The 20,586-nt window shown below is 40.8% G+C and overlaps 1 protein-coding gene across 4 annotated transcripts in view; it reads left to right on the top strand.

The window, feature by feature from the left end:
* The first annotated feature begins 212 nt into the window (after nt 1-212).
* Nucleotides 213-20,586, top strand: part of LOC137955629 (molybdopterin biosynthesis protein CNX1) — a 61,745-nt gene continuing 41,371 nt past the window's right edge. For 3 of the 4 annotated variants that reach the window (XM_068802651.1, XM_068802652.1, XM_068802650.1), the window contains exons 1-5: nt 213-472; nt 910-1,036; nt 1,190-1,320; nt 2,103-2,204; nt 2,287-2,370. In XM_068802651.1, coding sequence (XP_068658752.1) covers nt 296-472; nt 910-1,036; nt 1,190-1,320; nt 2,103-2,204; nt 2,287-2,370 — 621 coding nt within the window. In that variant the 5' untranslated portion in view covers nt 213-295. The remainder of the gene's footprint in view (nt 473-909; nt 1,037-1,189; nt 1,321-2,102; nt 2,205-2,286; nt 2,371-20,586) is intronic. The other variant, XM_068802653.1, reaches the window with a different exon arrangement.

Here is a 20,586-nt window from a genome sequence, read left to right as displayed (position 1 = left end):
AACTATTTTCAAGGATATTTTACACCGAGTATACTAACACTTTTTCATTTCACTTTCACTAATACGTTCACTCTCCATTTCACTTTCACTTTCCCAACAGCCCACTGATTACTTTCACTTTCCACAATTCTTTCAAAATGCACTGAACCCCTGCAAATGTTTTATATTTTATGATAAGTCAGTCTTCTATCCGCCATGCCAATATAGTTGATCAGGGAACCCATCCGCTATCAGGAGTTTTTATGCTCGAGGCTCTCTTAGCATACTTGTTATTGCTCTTTGTGCCCGACTCAAAATGGTTTCTCCGGTTGAAGATACTACGCTCCCAGTGGAAAGCGCCCTCCAAATTGTCATTTCCGTCACACGGCGCCTGCTGCCTGTGGCCGTTCCTCTGCACTATGCTCTCGGAATGGTTTTGGCCGAGGACATCCAAGCTGCCGAACCTTTGCCTCCTTATCGAGCTTCCGTCAAGGTAATATTTTAAGACCCAAATCTCTTTGGTTTTTCCTAGATGGATTCTGCTTGCCTGTTAAGTCCCTTGAACTGAAAGAATAGCTTTGGCAAAAAGTTGTAGAAGGGCTTAGTGGTGTAAATATGGGACATGAAAATAATGAGCTGCTGATGTTGAGAAGTTGATAATTAGATTTTGGCATGGTAATAGGGAGTTTCAAACATCTTTCTTTGCTTACTTTGAACAAACCGAACTTCAATATTTCACTTTCACCAGTCACACCTGCTGCTCCTGTCATTTGGGCAGTGACGGTCTTGATATTCATTTCGTTTAATTCTGTAGCCTACGTGAACACTTCAAAATTTAGGGAGCATTCATTTGCCTATGCAATAGCGCGTCCTTGGGTTGGTGTGTGTGTCTACTGTTAGCTCGTCCTAGTCTTACAATTCATTTTGCAGGATGGCTATGCTGTCGTTGCTTCTGATGGACCCGGTGTATATCCTATAATTACTGAATCAAGAGCTGGCAATGATGGATTGGGTGTAGTTGTGACATCTGGAACTGTCGCTTATGTAACTACTGGAGGCATGTTTGTTTTCCCTCGTATCTGCTTATACAATTCATAATCAATGTCATCCATCTTTTGCTCTTAATATTAAAAAGGTTTGCTTGTTCTTCTCTTGCATTCAAAATTTGCTTGGATATCTCTAAGCTTGAGTGCACTTGTCATATCCTCAGGACCTATACCTGATGGTGCTGATGCTGTAGTGCAAATTGAAGATACTGAACAGAGAGAAGATCCTTCTGGTGGTCTAAAGAAGGTTAAGATATGTGTGAGAGCTAGGCAAGGCCTTGATATTCGTCCTGTGGTACAGTTAAATCTACTTCTTTTATCCTTGGTAGAACTAAATCAGGTTAATTGAAATGAGTTATGGATTTTTAGAGCTTAGTAAAAATATTAGGAAGTGAGAACGTAAAAATTGTGTGGAAATGTCAAATTTGGTGTATGGCTGTTATTGCAGGAAGGTAAAGTGTTTTTCTCTACTTATTTATTTTATAATGGTTGGAGGAAAATATTAAGAAATTAATCTTGAGTCCAAAGGATAGGTGAAACTGTGATGATGATTGTTAATGGATTTTCTCAATATGGAGTTTGAGGAGGATATCTTCCTTTTATTCAGTTGATCTCAGGTCAAAATTCTATCCTAGAAGAAGAAGTTAAATAAGAGGAAGATGTCTGTACAGTTAGTACTGTGTTATGGATAGTGTGTTGTAGTTTGGTTTCCAAAGAAAAGGCTGAAGTCAAAGTGCAACTTTGTAGTTGCTATAGTATTTCTTCTTCAGTTATCTGCATGAACACCCGCCCTACATGTGTAGATTCATATTGCTCAATACCCAATACAAAACTATTTCAGATATACTTGAGACAACTGTTCATAACCGATATAATGTTTTTTAGAAGGCAGATTTTGCCACAAGGCGAGAAATTGCAAATACCTGGATTCCACTTAATAGGCATCAATATTGAAAGTAGTGAAGATGATGAGTGGTTAACTAAAAATTGACTCTTTCTCTCTGTCATTCCTCCATTACTCATAATTACATCTGATTGAATCAGAATTTTAAAAATTGTTTCTTTCCTTGTGGGCAGGGATATGATATTGAACGAGGTTCTGCAGTATTAAAGGCAGGCGACCATGTTGGGCCTTCTGAAATTGGCTTGCTTGCAACTGTAGGAGTTACAATGGTGAAGGTGCTCTTTTGTTCTCTATTTGAATCTCAGTTTCTCCAAAACATTTACGTTAGTAGCTTTTTTATGAGATTTCTTCATGTAGGTATACCCAAGGCCCACAGTTGCAGTGCTTTCTACTGGGGATGAACTTGTTGAGGCGACAGCTAAGTCTCTAAGCCGTGGACAGGTATTACAGACATTTTTCCACTGAAATACTAATTCTCTCTCAGGAAACATGCATTTCTATTCTATCTCACATAATACTTTTTGAGAAGGGATTGCTACTTGTTACCTCTTTTGCTATCTCATATAATACTTTTTGAGAAGAGATTGCTACTTCTTGCCTCTTTTGTGGTTATCTACAGACATTCATTTTGTCTTATCAACAGGCCTTTGTCATTTTGCAATGAGTCCGTAGCCTGTTGGTTCATGATAATTAATAGAATTGAAAGGTTCTGGAATAAAAAATTGGGTGTGATTTGTTCTTGTTATGAGTTCTATATATCTCGCTGGCTATTCTCTTATTGTTGTGTGCTTGTATATCCTATTAAGTATTTATTATTGTTTCTGGGGATTTACTTTTAGTTGCTATTCCTACCCCAGAAAAGGAAGAGGATCACATTTGATTGGGTAACAGGCAATGTAAAACCTTTTGTCACGTCTGATAACTTAGATTAAGAATTTGTTAAGAAATAAAGGTATTTGTCTTTTAGCAGTCTCTATTTATGTGATTTATGTCCCTCTAGGTTTAGGTTAATTGTAATTTCACTTACGCAAATAGAAGGTTAGGAGTTGATTAATGTCTGTAACAAGACTGCCATTTTCTACAGCAGTTCTTTCTCTTGTCTTCTCTTCTTCTCCTTCTTCCTTCAATCTCTCAACCACTTAATCTCACCTGGTAGAATTGTAAGGGTTTTTGTCTTGAATCTCTCTCCTGCTGTTTGCAACTTTACTATGGGGGAAAGTTTCAATATATTCTGCTGAAGGAACTTAAATGTTAGTTCTGTCTCTTTTTTCTGTGCCACAAGATTGATGGTCTGCTGTGGTTTTTAGATTGCGTCTTACGAGTTTGTGCCCCGTGCTGGTTGAGATTGAGTTCTATGGTCCTACTGACACTTGCGTCAGGTACTTAACCTGTTTTTGTGCTTTCTATTGCTGCTGCCTTGTTCATTTGGCTCTAGATAAGTGGAGAGCATATTTATATATGCGGAACATGAACAGTAATAACAAATACTATACGAATCACAATATTACAAACATGCAGAAAATATAAAAAACATTGTTCAAACAAGATAAAATAACTTAATACATACCCTTAAAAAAGGGAAAAGAAAAAAGACTTAGCTACATAACTCCCGAAGTTACCGACCGTGGCACCGGTCGGATCCCTCTTTTTTAATCAGCCATTACGGCTGTTTAAGCACATACCGTGCTTGAGGAACTTGCCGAAGAAAGATCGCCGGAAATTGCCTTCTTCTTCGAATGCTAATGCTTCTTCAAGTTTCGAGTCTCTCCAATTTCGAATTGCTCCAATTTTCAACTGACTCAACCTTTGGAGGAGCGTCGAATTTATAGCTGAAGATTTTTCATGTCTTCCGCTTTTACCCTTGATTGAAAGGTGTGTGTTTAAAGATAAAGGGTAACTTTTGTCTTTTCAACATGTCATTTTTGCCCTTGCATTATTTCCTTTTGGCACCGAAAGTAGGGGTAGAAATGTCTTTTCTGCTTGTGACATCATGATGATGACGTGCAGGAATCTTTTTTTTAGCCATCATTGTTGACTTGGTGTAGCCGTCATTGATGACATTTGTAGCCGCCTTTGCGGACTTTTTAGCCGCCTTTGCTGACTTTGATTTCGTCGTGGGCCTTAACGGCTGCTGACTAGTCTGCTGACGTGGCCCCTGACTGCTCATTCGGACAGCTGCCTTTCTGTGCACAATTTACAGGTGTGCTCCTTCGGAAAAGTCTTATGGGCCATCTGGCAGAAGTTTTCCTTTGTTGTTTTGCTGAAGGGGATATTTCCTCCGAGGAGTTTCTTCAGCGTAGCTTCGAGACTGGTCTGGACGGAAGTCGGAGTCTCTTTATAGCTTTTCGAGACAATCGTCAGTGGGACGGAGGTCTTGTAGACAAAACTTTTTTTTTTTTTTTCTGAAGCAACTGTTGTATGAGCTGTATCAGGTTCTTGAGCCCGCGGATACGCCTGGTTGGCCAGACTGCTTTTGGGCAAGGCTTGGCTTTTGGAACATGTCTGGGATCATATTCCATATTTGCATCACCTTCTTTGATGCCTTCAAGTGTCACGACAGAAATGCTCGGAAACATCTTTGTGTTAGTAACAATTTCAGCAATACAAGAAACAAAATGAAGTCGAATTCCTTTACTCTTTGTTATGGAGATGAAACTTTTGCAAGCCTCCATAATTTCCTTTGGCATTTTCTCCAACACTGATAAGTCGGTGGGTGAAGTTCCATCTGTTTTATGAATCCATATGCATAAAGCATGGATGCATATTTTGAGTCTATTTCATGACTCAGCTTCACTTGATTCCAACTGTTATTGGGCTCAGTGGTGAAGAAGGGAGTGTTCATCCCTTGTCCAATTTGTTCATTCCATCTCTGAAATTGGACAGTATGATCGGATTCGATCTTTGAACGAATGCTGTCCACCTTTTGAGGGTGTAGCGAGGGTTCCTCAGACATAATGTCCGAAAGTTTTAAAGGTTTAAATTTCTTTAAAAACTCAAAACTCATTAAAACTAGTTTTATCTGGTTTATTTAGGCTTTTCAACCTTGTAAACTCAGACGGGGTAACCAATTTTGTCTTGAATGATTTCTCATTACTAGACAAGTCCGTTTCCATCAGGGATGGATCCGTTAAGACTTCCTTTTCAGCTTGAGACTGACAGGTAGAAGTCCCTGATTCCGATTTCAACGAAATCGTTAAGGTTTCCTTTCCAGCTCTAGACTGGCAGGTAGAAATCCCTGATTCCCCTATCTTCAGAGAAGATTGGGTTGTGATTTCCTTCTCATGCTTGGCATGACCGGTAGAAATCCCGGGTCGACCTGTGTTGATCAAAACACTAAAGTCATCCGTCTGCTGATTAGCTGACGTTGTGGCTTCCTTTTCTCGCGATGGAGATCCGGTAGAAGTCCCGGAGGAGCGTGGCATTTCATGCCGTTGAGTGAGTTCTTTTAACTCTTCGGTTAATTTTTTAACCTTGAGTTGTAAGACTTCTCCACTTAACCCGTAACGGGCACAATTCTCATGTATGTCTCCTCGTTCTGCGAGAACTAAAAGACTGTCGAATAGTGACTGTAGGGTTGAGAGCAATACCGTGAGTGTGGCAATTGCTGCTGCTAGGTCCGTCAGGGTGCTGCTGAGGGGATCCATTTGACCTGTCTGTAACACAAGAAAGAAAATTCTTCGAGTGGTAAGAGTATCAGGTTAATTATAAAGTTCTCTATAATGCATGATGCAGTAGCAGAGAAAGTGTTTTTATGAAAATAGTGGGACATAAATCACCACGCTGGCTGCCATGTGTATTTCGGGTAAGCATAACCGAATATAAGAAATCTATTAGGCAAAGGTTGTGCCTGAAGAGTTCGACATGTTCTCTGAGTTTTCCGAGGAGGAGGACTCAGTGTCGAGATGAAGTTCATATACTTCATCGTCTGACTGGATGTCATCGTAATGAATGATTTCCAATCCATTTTCTTCGGCTAGGAACATGTAAGTATTGTAACGCCGTTGTTGTTTATCATTTGGACAATCTGTTGCAAAATGTCCTTCTTTCTGGCATATCCAGCATTTGCATTTGCTTGGGGTTTACCCCTTTGGGCAGTATGCATTTGACCCTTAACTGGTTGTGGTAGGACCAGAATTTGTTCTGTTCTTAAAGTATCTCTTTTTAGGAGTATACCTGGTTGTAGAACTTTTTTGTATCCTAAATTTTTTCTGTTGAAATTTCTTAGGATATTTTCGTTGCTTATGGGAGGTGGTTTTACAACCATAAGCTCCTACATTTTTGTTCTGGTTTGAACAACATAATGTTTGTTTATTTGCCTTACTACTTTTCTTTTGTAGTTTTTGGGCTTCACAAAGATTTGCCAATATGTCTTGTACAAATCGATGTCTTCTTCCTAAAGTATCAATGTTTAGGAAATTATCCATGGTTAAAGTACCATGTTCTGGATTGTTTTGCCAATATTTTGTAATGTAGTTATTTTCAGCTACATGTGCAAATGGTTCTGGCAATTTTGCATAAAAGATAGACAGATAAGGTTTCTGGTCTTCTTTTTGCAGTTTATAGAAGTAACTTGCAAACTCGCAGTAATACTTCTCATAAAAACAAATGTTACAAATTTGTAACTTGTTTAATTTCTGAAGAGTTTCTAAACGTTTTCTTTGTTTAGTACTCTCATTGTAGGCTTCTAGGGTTGGATGTATTCCTAGAAATTCCTTTGATATCTTAGCCACTAATCCTTTCAAGATATTGGCTATCGATATTGAGGTATTAGCTCGTTTTTGGTCTTCGGGAAGGTTGTCCCACCAATGAGCTACATTACCTGTAAAGCATGGGTAAAGAAATTAAATGCTGGTTCTTGGTCCCAAGATTCATGCATATTTGCAGCATGGCTCATGCTTCTTTCCCAATCTTTAAGGACCTTTTCTCCATCCTTGGGGCAATCCAAGTTGAGGTAAAATCCAAAAGGGTTTATGCTATCTATGGTTTGGTGTCCCTTAGTAGCATTTGAAGGATCGACATTTGTGTATTTTGTCGCATACCTTTGTCCTCCCAGGGATATTTTGGAGTGGGAGAAACTTTCTCGTTCTTGCGGGTGAACTGCAGTACGGTTTCGGAAGTTATCTTGAAAGCTATCTTCCATGTGGGTGTCTCGTACCCTTGAAGTTTCTGCTTCAAATTGGTCACTACCACGAAGCATTCGAAATTTGTTACCAAGATCATTTGCCTTTTTGTCTTTAGCAGAGTAGTCTGTTTTCTTGGTATTTTTTTCTGCAACTTCATCAGATTCCCAGGCTTTTGGTTTACTGTCGTGTTGCTCTTCTTGTGGTTTACTAGAGGAAGGTTTTTCCTCTTGAACATAATAAATCGGATGGCGACCGAAGGTATTATATTCTGCGTATACTTCATCATCGGTGGAGGATGATGCTTTTGAAGCGATCCTAAAAGTAGGTGGTGCTGGATTCTTTTTTCTTCTAGGTGCTATGCAAGGTGTTGCAAGGTACACTAGGTTTTTAAGCCATCCGGTGATGTCAGGAAGGCCTAATGGTAATGGAGTTTCCATATCCATTAAATAGAAAAACTCTGTCATAGAGCTAATTCTTGAAGCTTCCGTTGAACCTTTTTTATCAGATACCGTAGTAGAATTTCTCTACGGGTTAATCTCCACCATTCATTCAGATATGCTTGATAAGCTATATCGGTTTCATTTATTGGTGTGAGAGTTTCTCTGGCTTGCCAATTTTGGGCTTGCATTGTCCGTACCAGACGAAGTTGATCTAGTAGTCTTGCTCTACAAATCATTTTACAAAGCTAAAAGGTTTAGCTTTCTTTTAATTTTCTTGATCTTGCATCTAAGGTTGTAGATGCGATCAGAATATCTTTCCCAAAAATAGTAATACCATACCATTGCTGGGATTGTATTATCTTCTGTCTGAAGAGTATTTCTTCGGAGTAAAGTGAGGTCAAGGCTTTCTCTTTTTAATTTTAAACGATCTAAAAGTTTCTTTTTATAGATCATTCTGGTGTCCAAGGTGTAAAAGGTGTTTTATACCTTGATGGACCGGGAGAACCTAGGCGTTCTTTTGAACCTAGATGTTCTTTTAATGCTAAGACTTTTGTTAAAAGTTCTTGCATTTTATCTTTTGTTTAGATTATCTAAACTTTGTTTAAGTTCTGTTAACTCTTTGAAGAAAACAGGACTATTTCCATGGTCAATCTTTTCTAGAATATTTTCTAGGATGTTTTGACACTTAATTATTTCTCTATGTTTATGTTCATCATAGAGGAAATCTATTTTCTGTTGGAGGTTTTCAACAGTTTGTTTTAACCTATTAAGGGTCTTACCAAAAGACTCTTAAGGTTTGATTGGAATTGATGACGATGTCACTATTTCCTATAGGTGGACCTAAGGCTTTGTATGGGTTATGTGCCATCATCTATGAAGAGGAACATAAGCATTGGGCCTTGGATTTCCCATTCCTTCGAAACGGGAACTGTTTGAGGCTCTACTTGTTGAGGCAGAGAGTCTGTCCTGTTCGATGGAAAAGCTGGATCTAGTGTTTGTGATCACTAGTTTTCCTTCTATCTCCTTTATGGTTTTTCGAGAGAGGGGAAGGTGTCTGGGTGCCAAAGGTTGGACTACCCATTCTGTTGGCCATGTTAACTCTCTAGGGTCGAGTTCTTCTATGGTCAAGTTTTCAGAATAACCAATGTTTTTGGCTAATTCTGTGACTTTCTTTGAATCTTTAACTGGGACCTTTCCAGTGTTGATTCCTCGGGCTACTATGCATACAAGTATGCGCATAATTCGTCTTCCTGGTTGAATTCCATTTTTCGACTAGTTGTCTGTATAGATTTTTAGGGACAAGGTATCTTGGATGTGCTTGTCTTCTAAATCTATTTGTAGATTGGGCCATGTTGTAAAGGATACTGGGCCTAATCCTAAGTTTGCTCTAACTCCTCCGAGTAGGGCTTTTTCAAAATTATTCTTCACAGAGTTATCTACTATAGCTGCTATGAAGGGTAAATTCTGATTGATTCGTATTAAGGGGTCTAATCCTATACGAACTAGTCCATAATGGACATATTTGAATCTTTTTAGCTTAGCTAAGTCAGATTCACCTAATAGTCTGTAGCAGAAAGTACCTGAGTCGGTATCCTGTATTTCTACAGATAGTTCCTTCTGGAAGACGAAGGATTTCTTTTGGAATTCAATCCAATCTTTGTTGTAGACTTCAGTTATCTGAGGGATACTTATTGTCCACTTTTGTCCATCCTGCATTAGATTAGGATGTTCATCGTATTCTCCCTGTGTTTCATGACGTATATGAACACTGTTTTGGAGAGAAGTACATTCTATTCCTATTTGTTTAGACATTTAGGAATTTTAGATGAGTTGAGGTCTTTTCTAATTTTTGGAACAGGAGTTCAATCAATCGTTCCAATTGATACAAGGTGACGAAAGGAGAGATGTGTTGTATAACTAGTTCTCTCAATTCCTCATTTTGAGTTAAGACGTAGATGTCTCGTATAAGACGATCTCTATCTGTTCCTTGATGAGTTTTTACAGAAGATATTTTGCAAATTACTTCTTGTAACTCCTTTTTACCTGGTTTGTTGTTAACCATTTTTATTTTCGCTTCTCGGATAGGTTCTAAGATCCTAGAAGGATTTATTTCTTGATCCACATAGCTTTGTAGATCTGTAAGGAAACGTACTGTTTTTTCAGTATTTCCTGTTTTAAGTACCTCAAGATGGGCATTAATTCTTCTCTTGAGTTTCTGTACTTGTTCATTAACGTCACTCTCTATTCCTAAGCATAGGAAAGCAACGCTTTCTGGGGTGTATTTTTCCCAGCATCTTTTCATAAAGAAGCTGTGATGCATATCACCAACTAAATCCATTATATTATTTAATATTGGATTGTTCTTGTCATGCCATCCATGTGGATAGCCTATTATTGGACAAACATTTGTGTGTCCAGTTTTCAACACGGTGTCGTAAGAAGGACTAGATGTTGGGCGATGTTGGAATTGAAGAAAGGTATAGAATTTATGCTCCTACATGAAGTCTGTGTCTGGGCAAATAAGGGTGGGGTTCTGCTCTACCTATTTCTGCTTAACTGATTGCTTATATGTTACAATTCAGCCTGTTTGGTTGCTGAACTTGATTGAATTAAGGTGTTTCTCATTGGTAATTGTGATATGTATGAGCTATTTCACTGGGTATGCGTGCTGTTTATACTGTTAATGGTTAGTGGCTGGGAGTTTTATGATACCTGGTGAATTCAAAGCTGAAAATTAAATAGTTAGTGCCCTAGTTGTGCTTTTCTATGGGGCCCACGGGTCTGCACAAATTTTCAATTAGCTGAAAAGGAGTATTTTTTTGGTTGTGTTTTGGCATTGTTGATGGAGATAATTGGTGCTGGTTTAAAAGCACATTGAAATACTGAACTTCAATTATGTCTTATTTCAGACCTGGAGCAGATTTATCTCACAACCAATAAGACAAGATGACTTGGAGCCTCTCAGCCTATATATATATATATCCTTCACTGTGGCTCTTCTTGCTATAACACAATAACCATGGGACCCCAATTCATTACTTTGCTGCCGTCTATGCATGGTCCCTTTTCTGGCCTTCCAAAAATGAAAAGTTTTAGTTGGAGTGCCATGTTGGGAAGATTTGTTACTCGTGACAACCTTTTAGAGAAAGGTTTTTTGTTGTGTGGCCAAGTTGAGGAGACAATTGATCTTCGGTAGACGGGAGTGGGCATTCCCTCTAAAGCTGCGATTCTTAAAAGGAAAAATTACGGAGTGGGCCACGAGTCGCCATGCCTCTATGGTTGTCGAGAAGGGCTCCCTTATCTCTCAGATCACGACGCTTGACCTGGTGGAGGAACAAAGGTATTTAAATTTTGATGAGTTTTCGCTCCGAAATTCTCTAAATTATAAGCTCAATATTATCCTGCATCAAGAGAAGATTCGGTGGAAGCAAAAAAACAGATTTAAATGGTTAAATGAGGGAGATGCGAATACAAAGTTTTTCCATGCCGCCACCTCGGCAAAAAGGAGATCCAATCGAATGACCTCACTATGCATTAATAATGAGGTAACGTCGTGTCGGACCTCAATTACAAATGAGTTGGTTAAGTTTTTTACAGATTTATATTCGGAGGAGTGTACCAACAGGCCGAGGTTTTTGCACATTAGTTTCTCTCGTATCTCCACAGTAGCTCCCTCACTTATAGAATCTCCTTTCTCTTCGGACGAAATTGAGCGAGCCGTCTTGGGCATGGAAAGTGACAGGGCCCCGGGTCCTGATGGTTTTAATGGAGACTTTTTGAAAAAGTTTTGGGTCCGGCTTAAGGAGGATATTAGTGCTATGATCAGGGTTTTTTCAGAAATGGCATAACATTTCGCAGCATCGGTGCATCATTTATCACTTTGGTTCCAAAGAAAGCAAGTGTGGAAAAAACAGAGGATTTTTGCCCTATTAGTCTGGTTACGAGTTCATACAATGTTATTGCAAGACTCCTAGCCCACCGTTTAAAGGTATTGCTCCCCATAGTCATCCATAAAGGGCAATGCACTTTCCTTAAGGGGAGAGAAATTTTAGATTCCACAATGGCCGTGCATGAGCTTATGGACCACTTTAGGCGTAACCAGGACCCGAGAATTGCCCTCAAGATTGATCTTGAAAAAGCTTTTGGCAGAGTTAATTGGATCCTGCTTGATGAGACAATGGAAAAAATGGGATTTGGAGAAAAATAGCGTTTTTGGATAAGAAGTTGTGTGAGCTCAACATCCTACTCCCTGATCCTCAATGGTTCGGTATGTGGATATTTTAAAGGAACTAGGGGTATTAGGCAAGGTGACCCTCTCTCTCCACTCTTATTCAACATAATTGCAGAATTCCTCTCTGCTATGTTTTATTCGGCGGTTGACCTTGGATGGCTTTCCCCAACTAGCCCCCACCAGGCATATAATATACCGATTTTGCAATATGCGGATGATACTATTATTTTTGGAATCGGTGATATGGATAGTGCAAGGAGGATAAAAGCAGTATTAGGGCTTTTTGAAATAGCATCAGGACAAAAAGTTAATTGGGGGAAAACCTCTCTCATAGGATTTAATGTGAGCCCGGAGAACCTTGCAGAGATGGCAAATTTATTTGGTTGTTCTACAGCTACTCTTCCAGCAAAGTATCTTGGCCTCCCTCTGTTTCATGGTCGTATTTCCCAGAGTTTATGGAACCCAGTGGCTGAAAAGATTGAATCTCGGTTAGCAACTTGGAAGGGGCGCTTTCTCAGTAAGGCGGGCAGACTAATCCTCCTTAAGTCATGTATTGCTGGCATCCCTAACTATGCTCTATCCTTTATGCCTTGCCCATCTTCTATATGCAAAGCCATGGATAAAATGAAAAGAAGATTCCTCTGGAGAGGATCAAGTGATTCTTTCAAATATCACTTGGTAAAATGGTATGAAGTGTGTCTTCCTAAGAGATTGGGTGGATTAGGGATTCGGAAATCAAAAGAAATGAACAAAGCTTTACTTCTCAAATGGATTTGGAAGTTTAACACAAATTCTTCGAATCTTTGGAAGGATATGGTTCGGGCCAAGCTGGGTTGGAATTTGTCATGGTGGATGTCTGGAGGAAATCAGAGAGGGCTATCCTCAATATGGAGAACCCTTTATCTGCTTCTTCAGAATTTTTCCTCAGGCTGTAGATTCTTTGTTGGCAGTGGTAGATCTCTTAAATTCTTAGATGACTGATGGACAGGGCAGAAACCTTTGCGGAACTCTTTCAGAAAACTTTTCCTTCTCTCCACACAAAGGGAGATTTCAGTAGCCGATGCATTTGAGGGAGGTGGTCTGAACCTACATCCCCGAAGGGTTTTATCTGACACGGAGGCCATGGAAGCAAGTAGTTTATTGGATTCTTTGAATCATGTCAGAATAAGGCCTTCTAATGCAGACAAGCTCATCTGGTGGCCTGACAAAAGCGGAAAATTCTCAGTTTCATCGGCATACAGATACATCAATGGTTGGGATCCGACGCAAAGTGAACATGATATCTACTTCGTTTGGCGTCTATGTGCCCCTCCAAAGATAAAATTCTTCATGTGGGGTACTTGCCAAAGTAAAATTCTTACGGCTGATGTGCTCCGAAGAAGAGGCCACCCATCTATAGACCCACTATGTCCTTTTTGCAACAATGAAGCTGAATCCGCTAGCCATACTCTTCTCCTGTGTCAATTCTCATGAAATGTGTGGACCTCTGTTTTATGCAAGTTGGAGATGCAATTCTGTATATCTGCTAATCTGATCGGTTTTTGTAAGTCGATTATTGGCTATCCCCTTCCTGGTCTCAGTAAATTGATAATCTCTGCCTGTGCTAGTTTCGTTCCATGGGGGCTTTGGAATGAACGGAATAGAAGACGGTTCGATGCTAAAAGTGAATCAGAGGCGAGAGTAGTTGATAGAGTGACAGGGCAAATATCCACCTGGCTTCTAACTAAAAAGTCTTTTTGCTCTTTCAAGGGCACCTCCATTCGAGATAACTGGAGTAATTTGGCAAGGATGCACATTGGGACCAAGGTTCAAGTTATGAAGGAGTGGACTCCCCTGGAGGTTGGTTACTTAAAATTGAATTTTGATGGCTCTTCTCTTGGCAATCTGGGGATCACTGGCTTTGGGGGTGTGATTTCGGATTTATATGGAAATCAGTGTTTCTCTTTTGCTGGTCCGTTAGGCATCTCAGGCTCTACGTCGACAGAGTTACATGACCTTCTTTATGGGTTCCGTGTGTTCAGAGACAACTGTAGTGGGCTTATTCACATTGAAGGGGACTCCAAGGTAGTGATTGGTTGGTGCCAGACTAATTCCCCTCCTCCATGGAGGTATTGGGACATATTTCAGGAGATTTTAGATATTGCATCATCATTTTCTTGTATTTGGTCTCACATTCCGAGATCTGCAAATTCGGCAGCTGATGTGCTTGCCAAGCGGGGAGCCTCCCTGCAATCTCTTGTTGTATGGGATCTGCTCCCTCATCCTTTGTAAATTTTCTCTTGTTAATATAAGTACATCTTTTTCAAAAAAAATAAAAATTGATCACATGTTGCTGCCTTGCAAGTATGCTTGGCATATTTGGACCTACTTTCTCTGTCTGTTTGGTCTCTCTCTCTCCACCCTGAGCTCATTTGTGAGTTTATGACCAGCTGCACGAGGAGTTCTTTTCCTTCGAAATGTTGAAGGCCACCAAGGCTTTTGTCCCTTGGGGCATTTGAGGAGAACGTAAGCAGCACTGCTCCCATGAGAAGTCCTTAACTTGGCAGGTTGTTGCTGAACGAATCCTATCTCAGATTGTCTTCTAGTTATGCTCTCTTTCTGTCTTTGAGGGGATCAATGGAAGATATATTAGAAGCAGTTGGTGTCAGGTGGCCAACCTTTCACAGCCAAAGCACAAACTACTTGTTGAGTGGTCTGCTCTTGAGTCTGGCTTCATCAAACTCAACTTGATGTGGAAATCCTGGATCTTCTGGATTTGGCGGGCGTTTTCGGAACTCAAATGGAAATGTGCTTGCTTCATTTGCTGGCCCTCTGGGCATCATTGATTTCACCTCAGCTGAACTCCAAGCTCTTTGTAATGAGCTCCAAATCTTCAGAGATCGTCTCTTAGGAAAACTTCATGTTGAGGGAGACTCTAAATGCATAATCAGCTGGTGCTTGGAAGTGGGAGCCTCCTTGGCACCCTTGGCAGCAATTTTTTGAAATTAAGACCTTTCTCCTATTGTTGTTTGTAAATGTTCTCATATTCTCTAATGGGCTTGCTGACTCCTTATCTAGGAAGGGGGTTAACCTCCAATCTCTCATTGTAAGGACCCCCTTTGTAATGCTTTTGTTTGGTTCTGAGATTTAATGAAAAGTGCTCTTTCTAAAAAAGGAAAATGGTGCTGGTTTATTAGTGTTTGTGAGTGTCTATGGCGGATTCCCCAGAAGTGGTCACTCCTCAGGTATTAGATAGTTTTGAGTCTAAAGGATTCTAGCCTAATTTAGATTATGTTTGTCAACTGAATCAGCATAACTATTTAAATTGGTCTAGATTAGTCCATATGTTCTTTTTTTGAGAGAAAGGTGTGAATATATTGCAAAGAAGAGAGAGAATAAATACCTAATTAAAGAGGCCTTCCTCCACAACAAGCTGTTGGAGGGAAACACCCTTTTTAGCTTGAGTGTCAGCTAAATAATTAGTAGATCTTGGAATGTGATTCCACTTACATTGAATTTGGGAAATTAAAGTACAAATGTCTTCAAATAACTCCCAATGTTGCCAAGGAGGTTGGGAAGGCTTCGTACACCAACTGATAATAACTTTTGAATCGCCTTCAATATAGAGAATAATAGATCCCAAATCATTGTTACTTACTCTAGAAGGAATAAACAACACTAGGGAAAATAATTAGAGGGTGATTAATGTGGTCAAGGGCATTTTGGGAATTTTCCAATTTTATTACGTTCATTAGGGTATTTAGCGGGAGAACAGAGGAAGAGGAAGGGTCGTTGTTTTGAGTATTCAGAGGAGCGTGGCTCAGGGAGAGTACTGGTCTCTTGAATACCAGGGTTATTGGTGACTATTTCCGGCGAGTCTTACATCGATTTCGACGGAGGAGTTCCCGTTTCTTGTCATAGGTCGTTTTCGCATCAGGAGTTGTATCTATCGGGGGGTCTTCTCTTCGATTTGGGTGATTTCGGCATGGAAGGGAAGGTTCGTCATTCGTTCTTTTATTTTATTTTGCTTGAGAATCTTAATTTCTGTTTTGGGGTATATCAGAGAACTCCCTCCAGCTTTTGCTTAAAAAGTTTCAGCCCGTTATACAACCCGTGTAACTCAGTACTTGTTGAATTTGATATCCTAATTGGACCCCCATATGATATAAGAAGGTTTCCATTTTCATCATGAATTACTCCGCCGTATCCAGCAGGCCCCGGGCATCCATACGCACTTCCATCGAAGTTTAATTTGAAAAGCCCTACACGAGGTCTAGACCAAATTGCCATTTCAGGAGGATTACCCGGAGAAGACATTTCTGCAATAAGTCGCCAGTTTTCACTCAAGTTTGATCCATGTAAATTACAAATTTTTTTCCGTAAGAGAACCCAAGAGGACACTTGCCCAATGATTCTGTCACATAGAATTTTCCATGGAAGAGATTTTTGATTAAATTTTATGTTGTTTCTCTCTTTCCATAAATTCCAGACCATGTACCCAACACAACAAGATATTAATATTTTCCCCAATTTGGGAAGACGAGTGCTTATAGTAGTGAAGATTGTGTCGTGTAGGTTTTTCAATGGGCAGTATTGCAGCCCTATTTTGTTCATCAGTTTGGTCCAGATCAAATGGGCATATTCACAATGCAAAAGGGTGTGATCAGCAGTTTCAGGGGATGAATTGCAGAATGGGCACAATGGGTTCGGAACATTATTTCCACGTCACAATAATGCGTCTGAGGTTAAGATTTTCATACGGCAAACGGTCCCAATGAAAAACTTTGCGCGGGGAGGAATATGTAAAGACCATGCAAAGGCAGCTGGATGCACTGATTGATGTGCTTGATGAGAGATCATGAGGTGATAGGCAGAAGCAGTAGAGAACATACCTTGCCTGCACAGCGTCCAGATTTGTGTCTGATGAATTTTTTATCTTTACTGAAGGAAGATTATTGACCAGATTCGCTGCTTCCAAAGCTTCAACATCAGTCAAAGCTCACCTGAGATGTAAGTTCCACTAGCTAGAAGTCAGCCGTTGCTCAGAAACCATCTCATCCTGAATTCTTGATAGTCGATAGATGCATCCATAACTATCCTTGAAGCAGCTTGGGCCAACCCACCAGTCAATCCAGAACTTAGTTTGGCTTCCAGAGCCAATATAGCATTTGACCGCGGATTTAAAGACAGGAAGGAGTTGGGTAATTTTCTTCCATACTGGGGATAACTTGTGAAGTCTCCCGTCGTCAAAGCTACCACCCAGTGTCTTTTCCAGATTTAGCTTCTACCATTTTCCGCCATAACAGATTAGGATGCACGTTATATTTCCATATCCACTTCAATAGTAAGGCTGAGTTTGTAGTTGCAATATCCCGAATCCCGAGACCACCCATAATGATGGGTTTACAAACGTCATCCCATTTTACAAGACTATACTTCCTTCCCTATTTGACCCATCCCATAAAAATCTCCTTTTTAGGAGTTATATTCTATTTTGTACAGAGGCGGGACAGTGGTATAACGACAGAAAGTAAGAGGATATACCATGTAAACATGTTTTAATGAGAACCAACGTACCAGCTTTGGATAGAAATTTGCCTTTCCATGATGCGAGATGGTTTTCGAGGTGTTCAATTACAGGGAACCAGACACTTTTTGTTGGCAGAACCGGGGTCAGAGGTAGACCCAAATAGGTGCCCGGAAGTGACGCAACCTTACACCCCAAATAGCTTGCCATCGAGTTTAGTATAGAAGACTCAATATTAAATCCAAAGATTAAAGTTTTTGCGTAGCTTTCCTTTTGACCAGTAGTTAATTCGAAGATGTTCAACACAACTTTCATGTGAGAAACTTGTCTCATAGACCCTTCTCCAAAAAGGATTGTATCATCTGCATACTGTAAAATCTGGATGTCTTAGTTCGGGTCTTCAGAGATAGGACTAAGCCAACCCGAACATTTAGCAAATTGAAGCATTGAGACAAGGTACTCGCCAATGAGAGTAAACAGGAAAGGGGATAAAGGGTCACCTTGTCTAATCCCCCTTGAAGCATTGAAGTAACCGCACGACTTTCCATTTATGAGGATAGAATAAGATGTTGTAGAAATACAAATTCTCATCCAAAATTTCCACCTTGTGCCAAAACCCATTCGGTTGAAAAGGTGATCGACCAGTTTCCAATCAAGCTGGTCAAAAACTTTCTCAAAATCAATTTTTAGGACAAATCTAGGTTGGGAAGATTTTTTGAAAGAATCTAGTAGCTCATGAGCCGTCATAGAAGAGTCCAAGATATTCCTATCACGGATGAAAGCACTTTCACAAGGATCGATAACCTTTGGAAGGATGGCTTTGAGCCGATTTGCCAGGAGACGACCAATGATTTTTTAAGAACTAGTGGTGAGGCTAATGAGTCGAAAATCTTGGGGCAATTCAGTATTTGACTTTTTTGGGATAAAAGCAATAAAAGACACACCGATTCCTCTATGGGTTATACCGACTTCGTGGAAATTGTGAATGAGAGCGTACACATCCTTTTTTATCAGATCCCAAAAACAATGGTAAAACTCACCATTAAAGCCATCTGGTCCAGGAGGTTTGTCTTTTGGCAGGCCGAGGGCAGCCAAATCGATTTCATCAGTTGTGAATGACTTTTCCAGATCTGCAACGTCGTCAGAAGAGATTTGCTAGAAATCGAGCTGCGGGAGCTTAGGTATGTTGTAGCATTCTTTTGTATACAAGTCTGAGAAATACTTCACCAGAAGGTTAGATATGGAGGTACTATCCGTTATCACTTGGTCTCCATGACAGAGAGTAGTGATACGGTTAGTCCTCTTCCTGGCCGAAGCGATGGAATGAAAAAACTTTGTGTTCCCATCTCCTTCGCCCATCCAGCAAAATCTGTCACGTTGTTTCCAACAGATAGATTCTGAACGAAGAAAGTTAAAAAACTCCTTATTTAATTGATTTCTACCAAGTAAATCGGAAGGAGAGATTGACCTTTGCTCTTCGAGTAAATCTAGCTCAGATATGTGGCGACAAATCAAATCTTTCCGGGAAGCAGCAGCAACACGGTGATTTTTTGCCTATAATCGGATCTTTGCCTTGAGTGCTTTTAGTTTTAGAAGAAGAGCCCAACTCGGGTTGGGATGAGTCTCCTGCTCAAGCCACCAGTTTTCGAGGGAAGGAATGAAGGACTCAACAAGTATCCATGCATTTTCAAAACGGAAGGGGGATCGTCCCCAAGTAGATGGACGAGTATTGATTTGAATAGGCCAGTGATTGGATCTGATTTTGTTTAGGACTTGGCCGGAAATGTTAGGGAAAAGTTGGCTGCCTTCATTGTTGGCAAAAAAAGGGTCCAACTTTGACAAAACAGGGGGTCTGACAATTGGTCCAAGTGAATTTTTTCCCTGAGAGGGGAATCTCTGAGAGCCTCAGGCTGTTAATGAAATCGGAGAAGGCTCTCATTATGGACGAGGTTCTGGTGGCAGGAGGGCTTTTATCTAAGCAGAGGAGAGTAGCATTGAAGTCTCCGATCAGTAGCCAGGGCAGGTCCCATAGTTGAATGAGTTGGAAAACTTCCTCCTACAAGAAGGCTCGATCGCGGTGTCGAGTAGGGCCATAAATGCCAGCTAGCGCCCATGAGGTTCCAAGGGTGTGATCGTGGAAGCGCAGGCCGATTGAGAAATGACCCGGCACAATGAAAGTTGCCTCAACTGCTTTTGGGTCCCAGATGACAACGATGCCACCTGAGTGCCCAATCGCATCGACATTGGCCCACGTAGGATTCGAATCATACCATAATTCACTGGCAACAGAGTTATCAAAAGATTGCAACTTTGTTTCAACATGAATTACTATTTTTGGCTTACAATCAAAAAGTGCTGCTTTAACGAGGGCTCGCTTAGACTGAGAACAAAGTCCTCTGACATTCCAGAACAGCACAATCATTTAGGACGTGGGGGGAGGGGGGTGATATTCTGTGCCGTCTCGCGAGCTTCCAGGTAGTAGGAACAAAAGATTGTTGCGAGCTCCGACATTTCGGAAAAGTCTTCAGGTGGGAAGTCTTGATCTTGTTCCAAAGAAACTGAAGTAGGTCATCCCGTTGACTGGCTTGAGAGAGCATGGTTGGGATGGGGGTTGGGGTTAAGGTTGGTGGAAGGTCAGACCAAAGAGGAGGGATTTCCAAGGGAAGGACTGGAGGAAGTTCAAACCAAAGAGGAGGGATTTCTGTGGGGAGGACTAGAGGGGAAATTTTGTGTGTGTGTGTGTGTGGGGTGGGGGGAAGTGGCTTTGGTTTTCCCTTTCCCTTTCTTTCTTTTTCTGGAATAAGTGTAGGTGTAGGGAGTTATGGAATACCTTTTTTCAGCCTCCCGTTGAGGGGTGGTGGCAAGGGGTTTAGTTTTGGAACTTGTGGCTTCCATGGTGGCGGGGTGTGGTTTGAGTATTCGAAGGGGAGTGGGGCAAAGGATGGAGGGGGAGCGGATATTTAAAATGGTTGGGGAGTCATTTGGGGGACCGAAGTCCCAGGTGGGATTAGAGAAGAAGGTGAGCTTTTTGGGAGTCGACAAGACGGGTGATGGAGGGGAGGGGTTGGACAGGGCTCAAGAAAGATATGTAACTTGACAAGCTTTTTCCAGAGTTGAAGGACTGGGGGAAGTGCTAAAAGGAGATACGGAGAAAGGGATGATTTGACATGGATATGGAGGAGGGGGCGATGTAGAAGTGCTTTGGGGAGTGGAACTAGGGAAGGGAATAATGATGGTGGGACACATAATTTTTTCTCTCGACGTAATCGGGGGGATTGCTGAGGTTGATGGGCCTCGGGAAGTGGAGTTTGGGGAGGTGGCGTGTGGAGAGGGTGTAAGGTTAGTTCATTTGGATGT

Source organism: Aristolochia californica, unplaced genomic scaffold (assembly GCF_029961685.1).
Source record: "Aristolochia californica isolate CCGP_79_NKW_82.1479 unplaced genomic scaffold, dmAriCali1.0.hap1 SCAF_2, whole genome shotgun sequence".
Taxonomy (NCBI): Eukaryota; Viridiplantae; Streptophyta; class Magnoliopsida; order Piperales; family Aristolochiaceae; genus Aristolochia; species Aristolochia californica.
The sequence above is the reverse complement of the archived record's forward strand: the minus strand, read 5'-3'. Positions and strand labels throughout refer to the sequence as shown.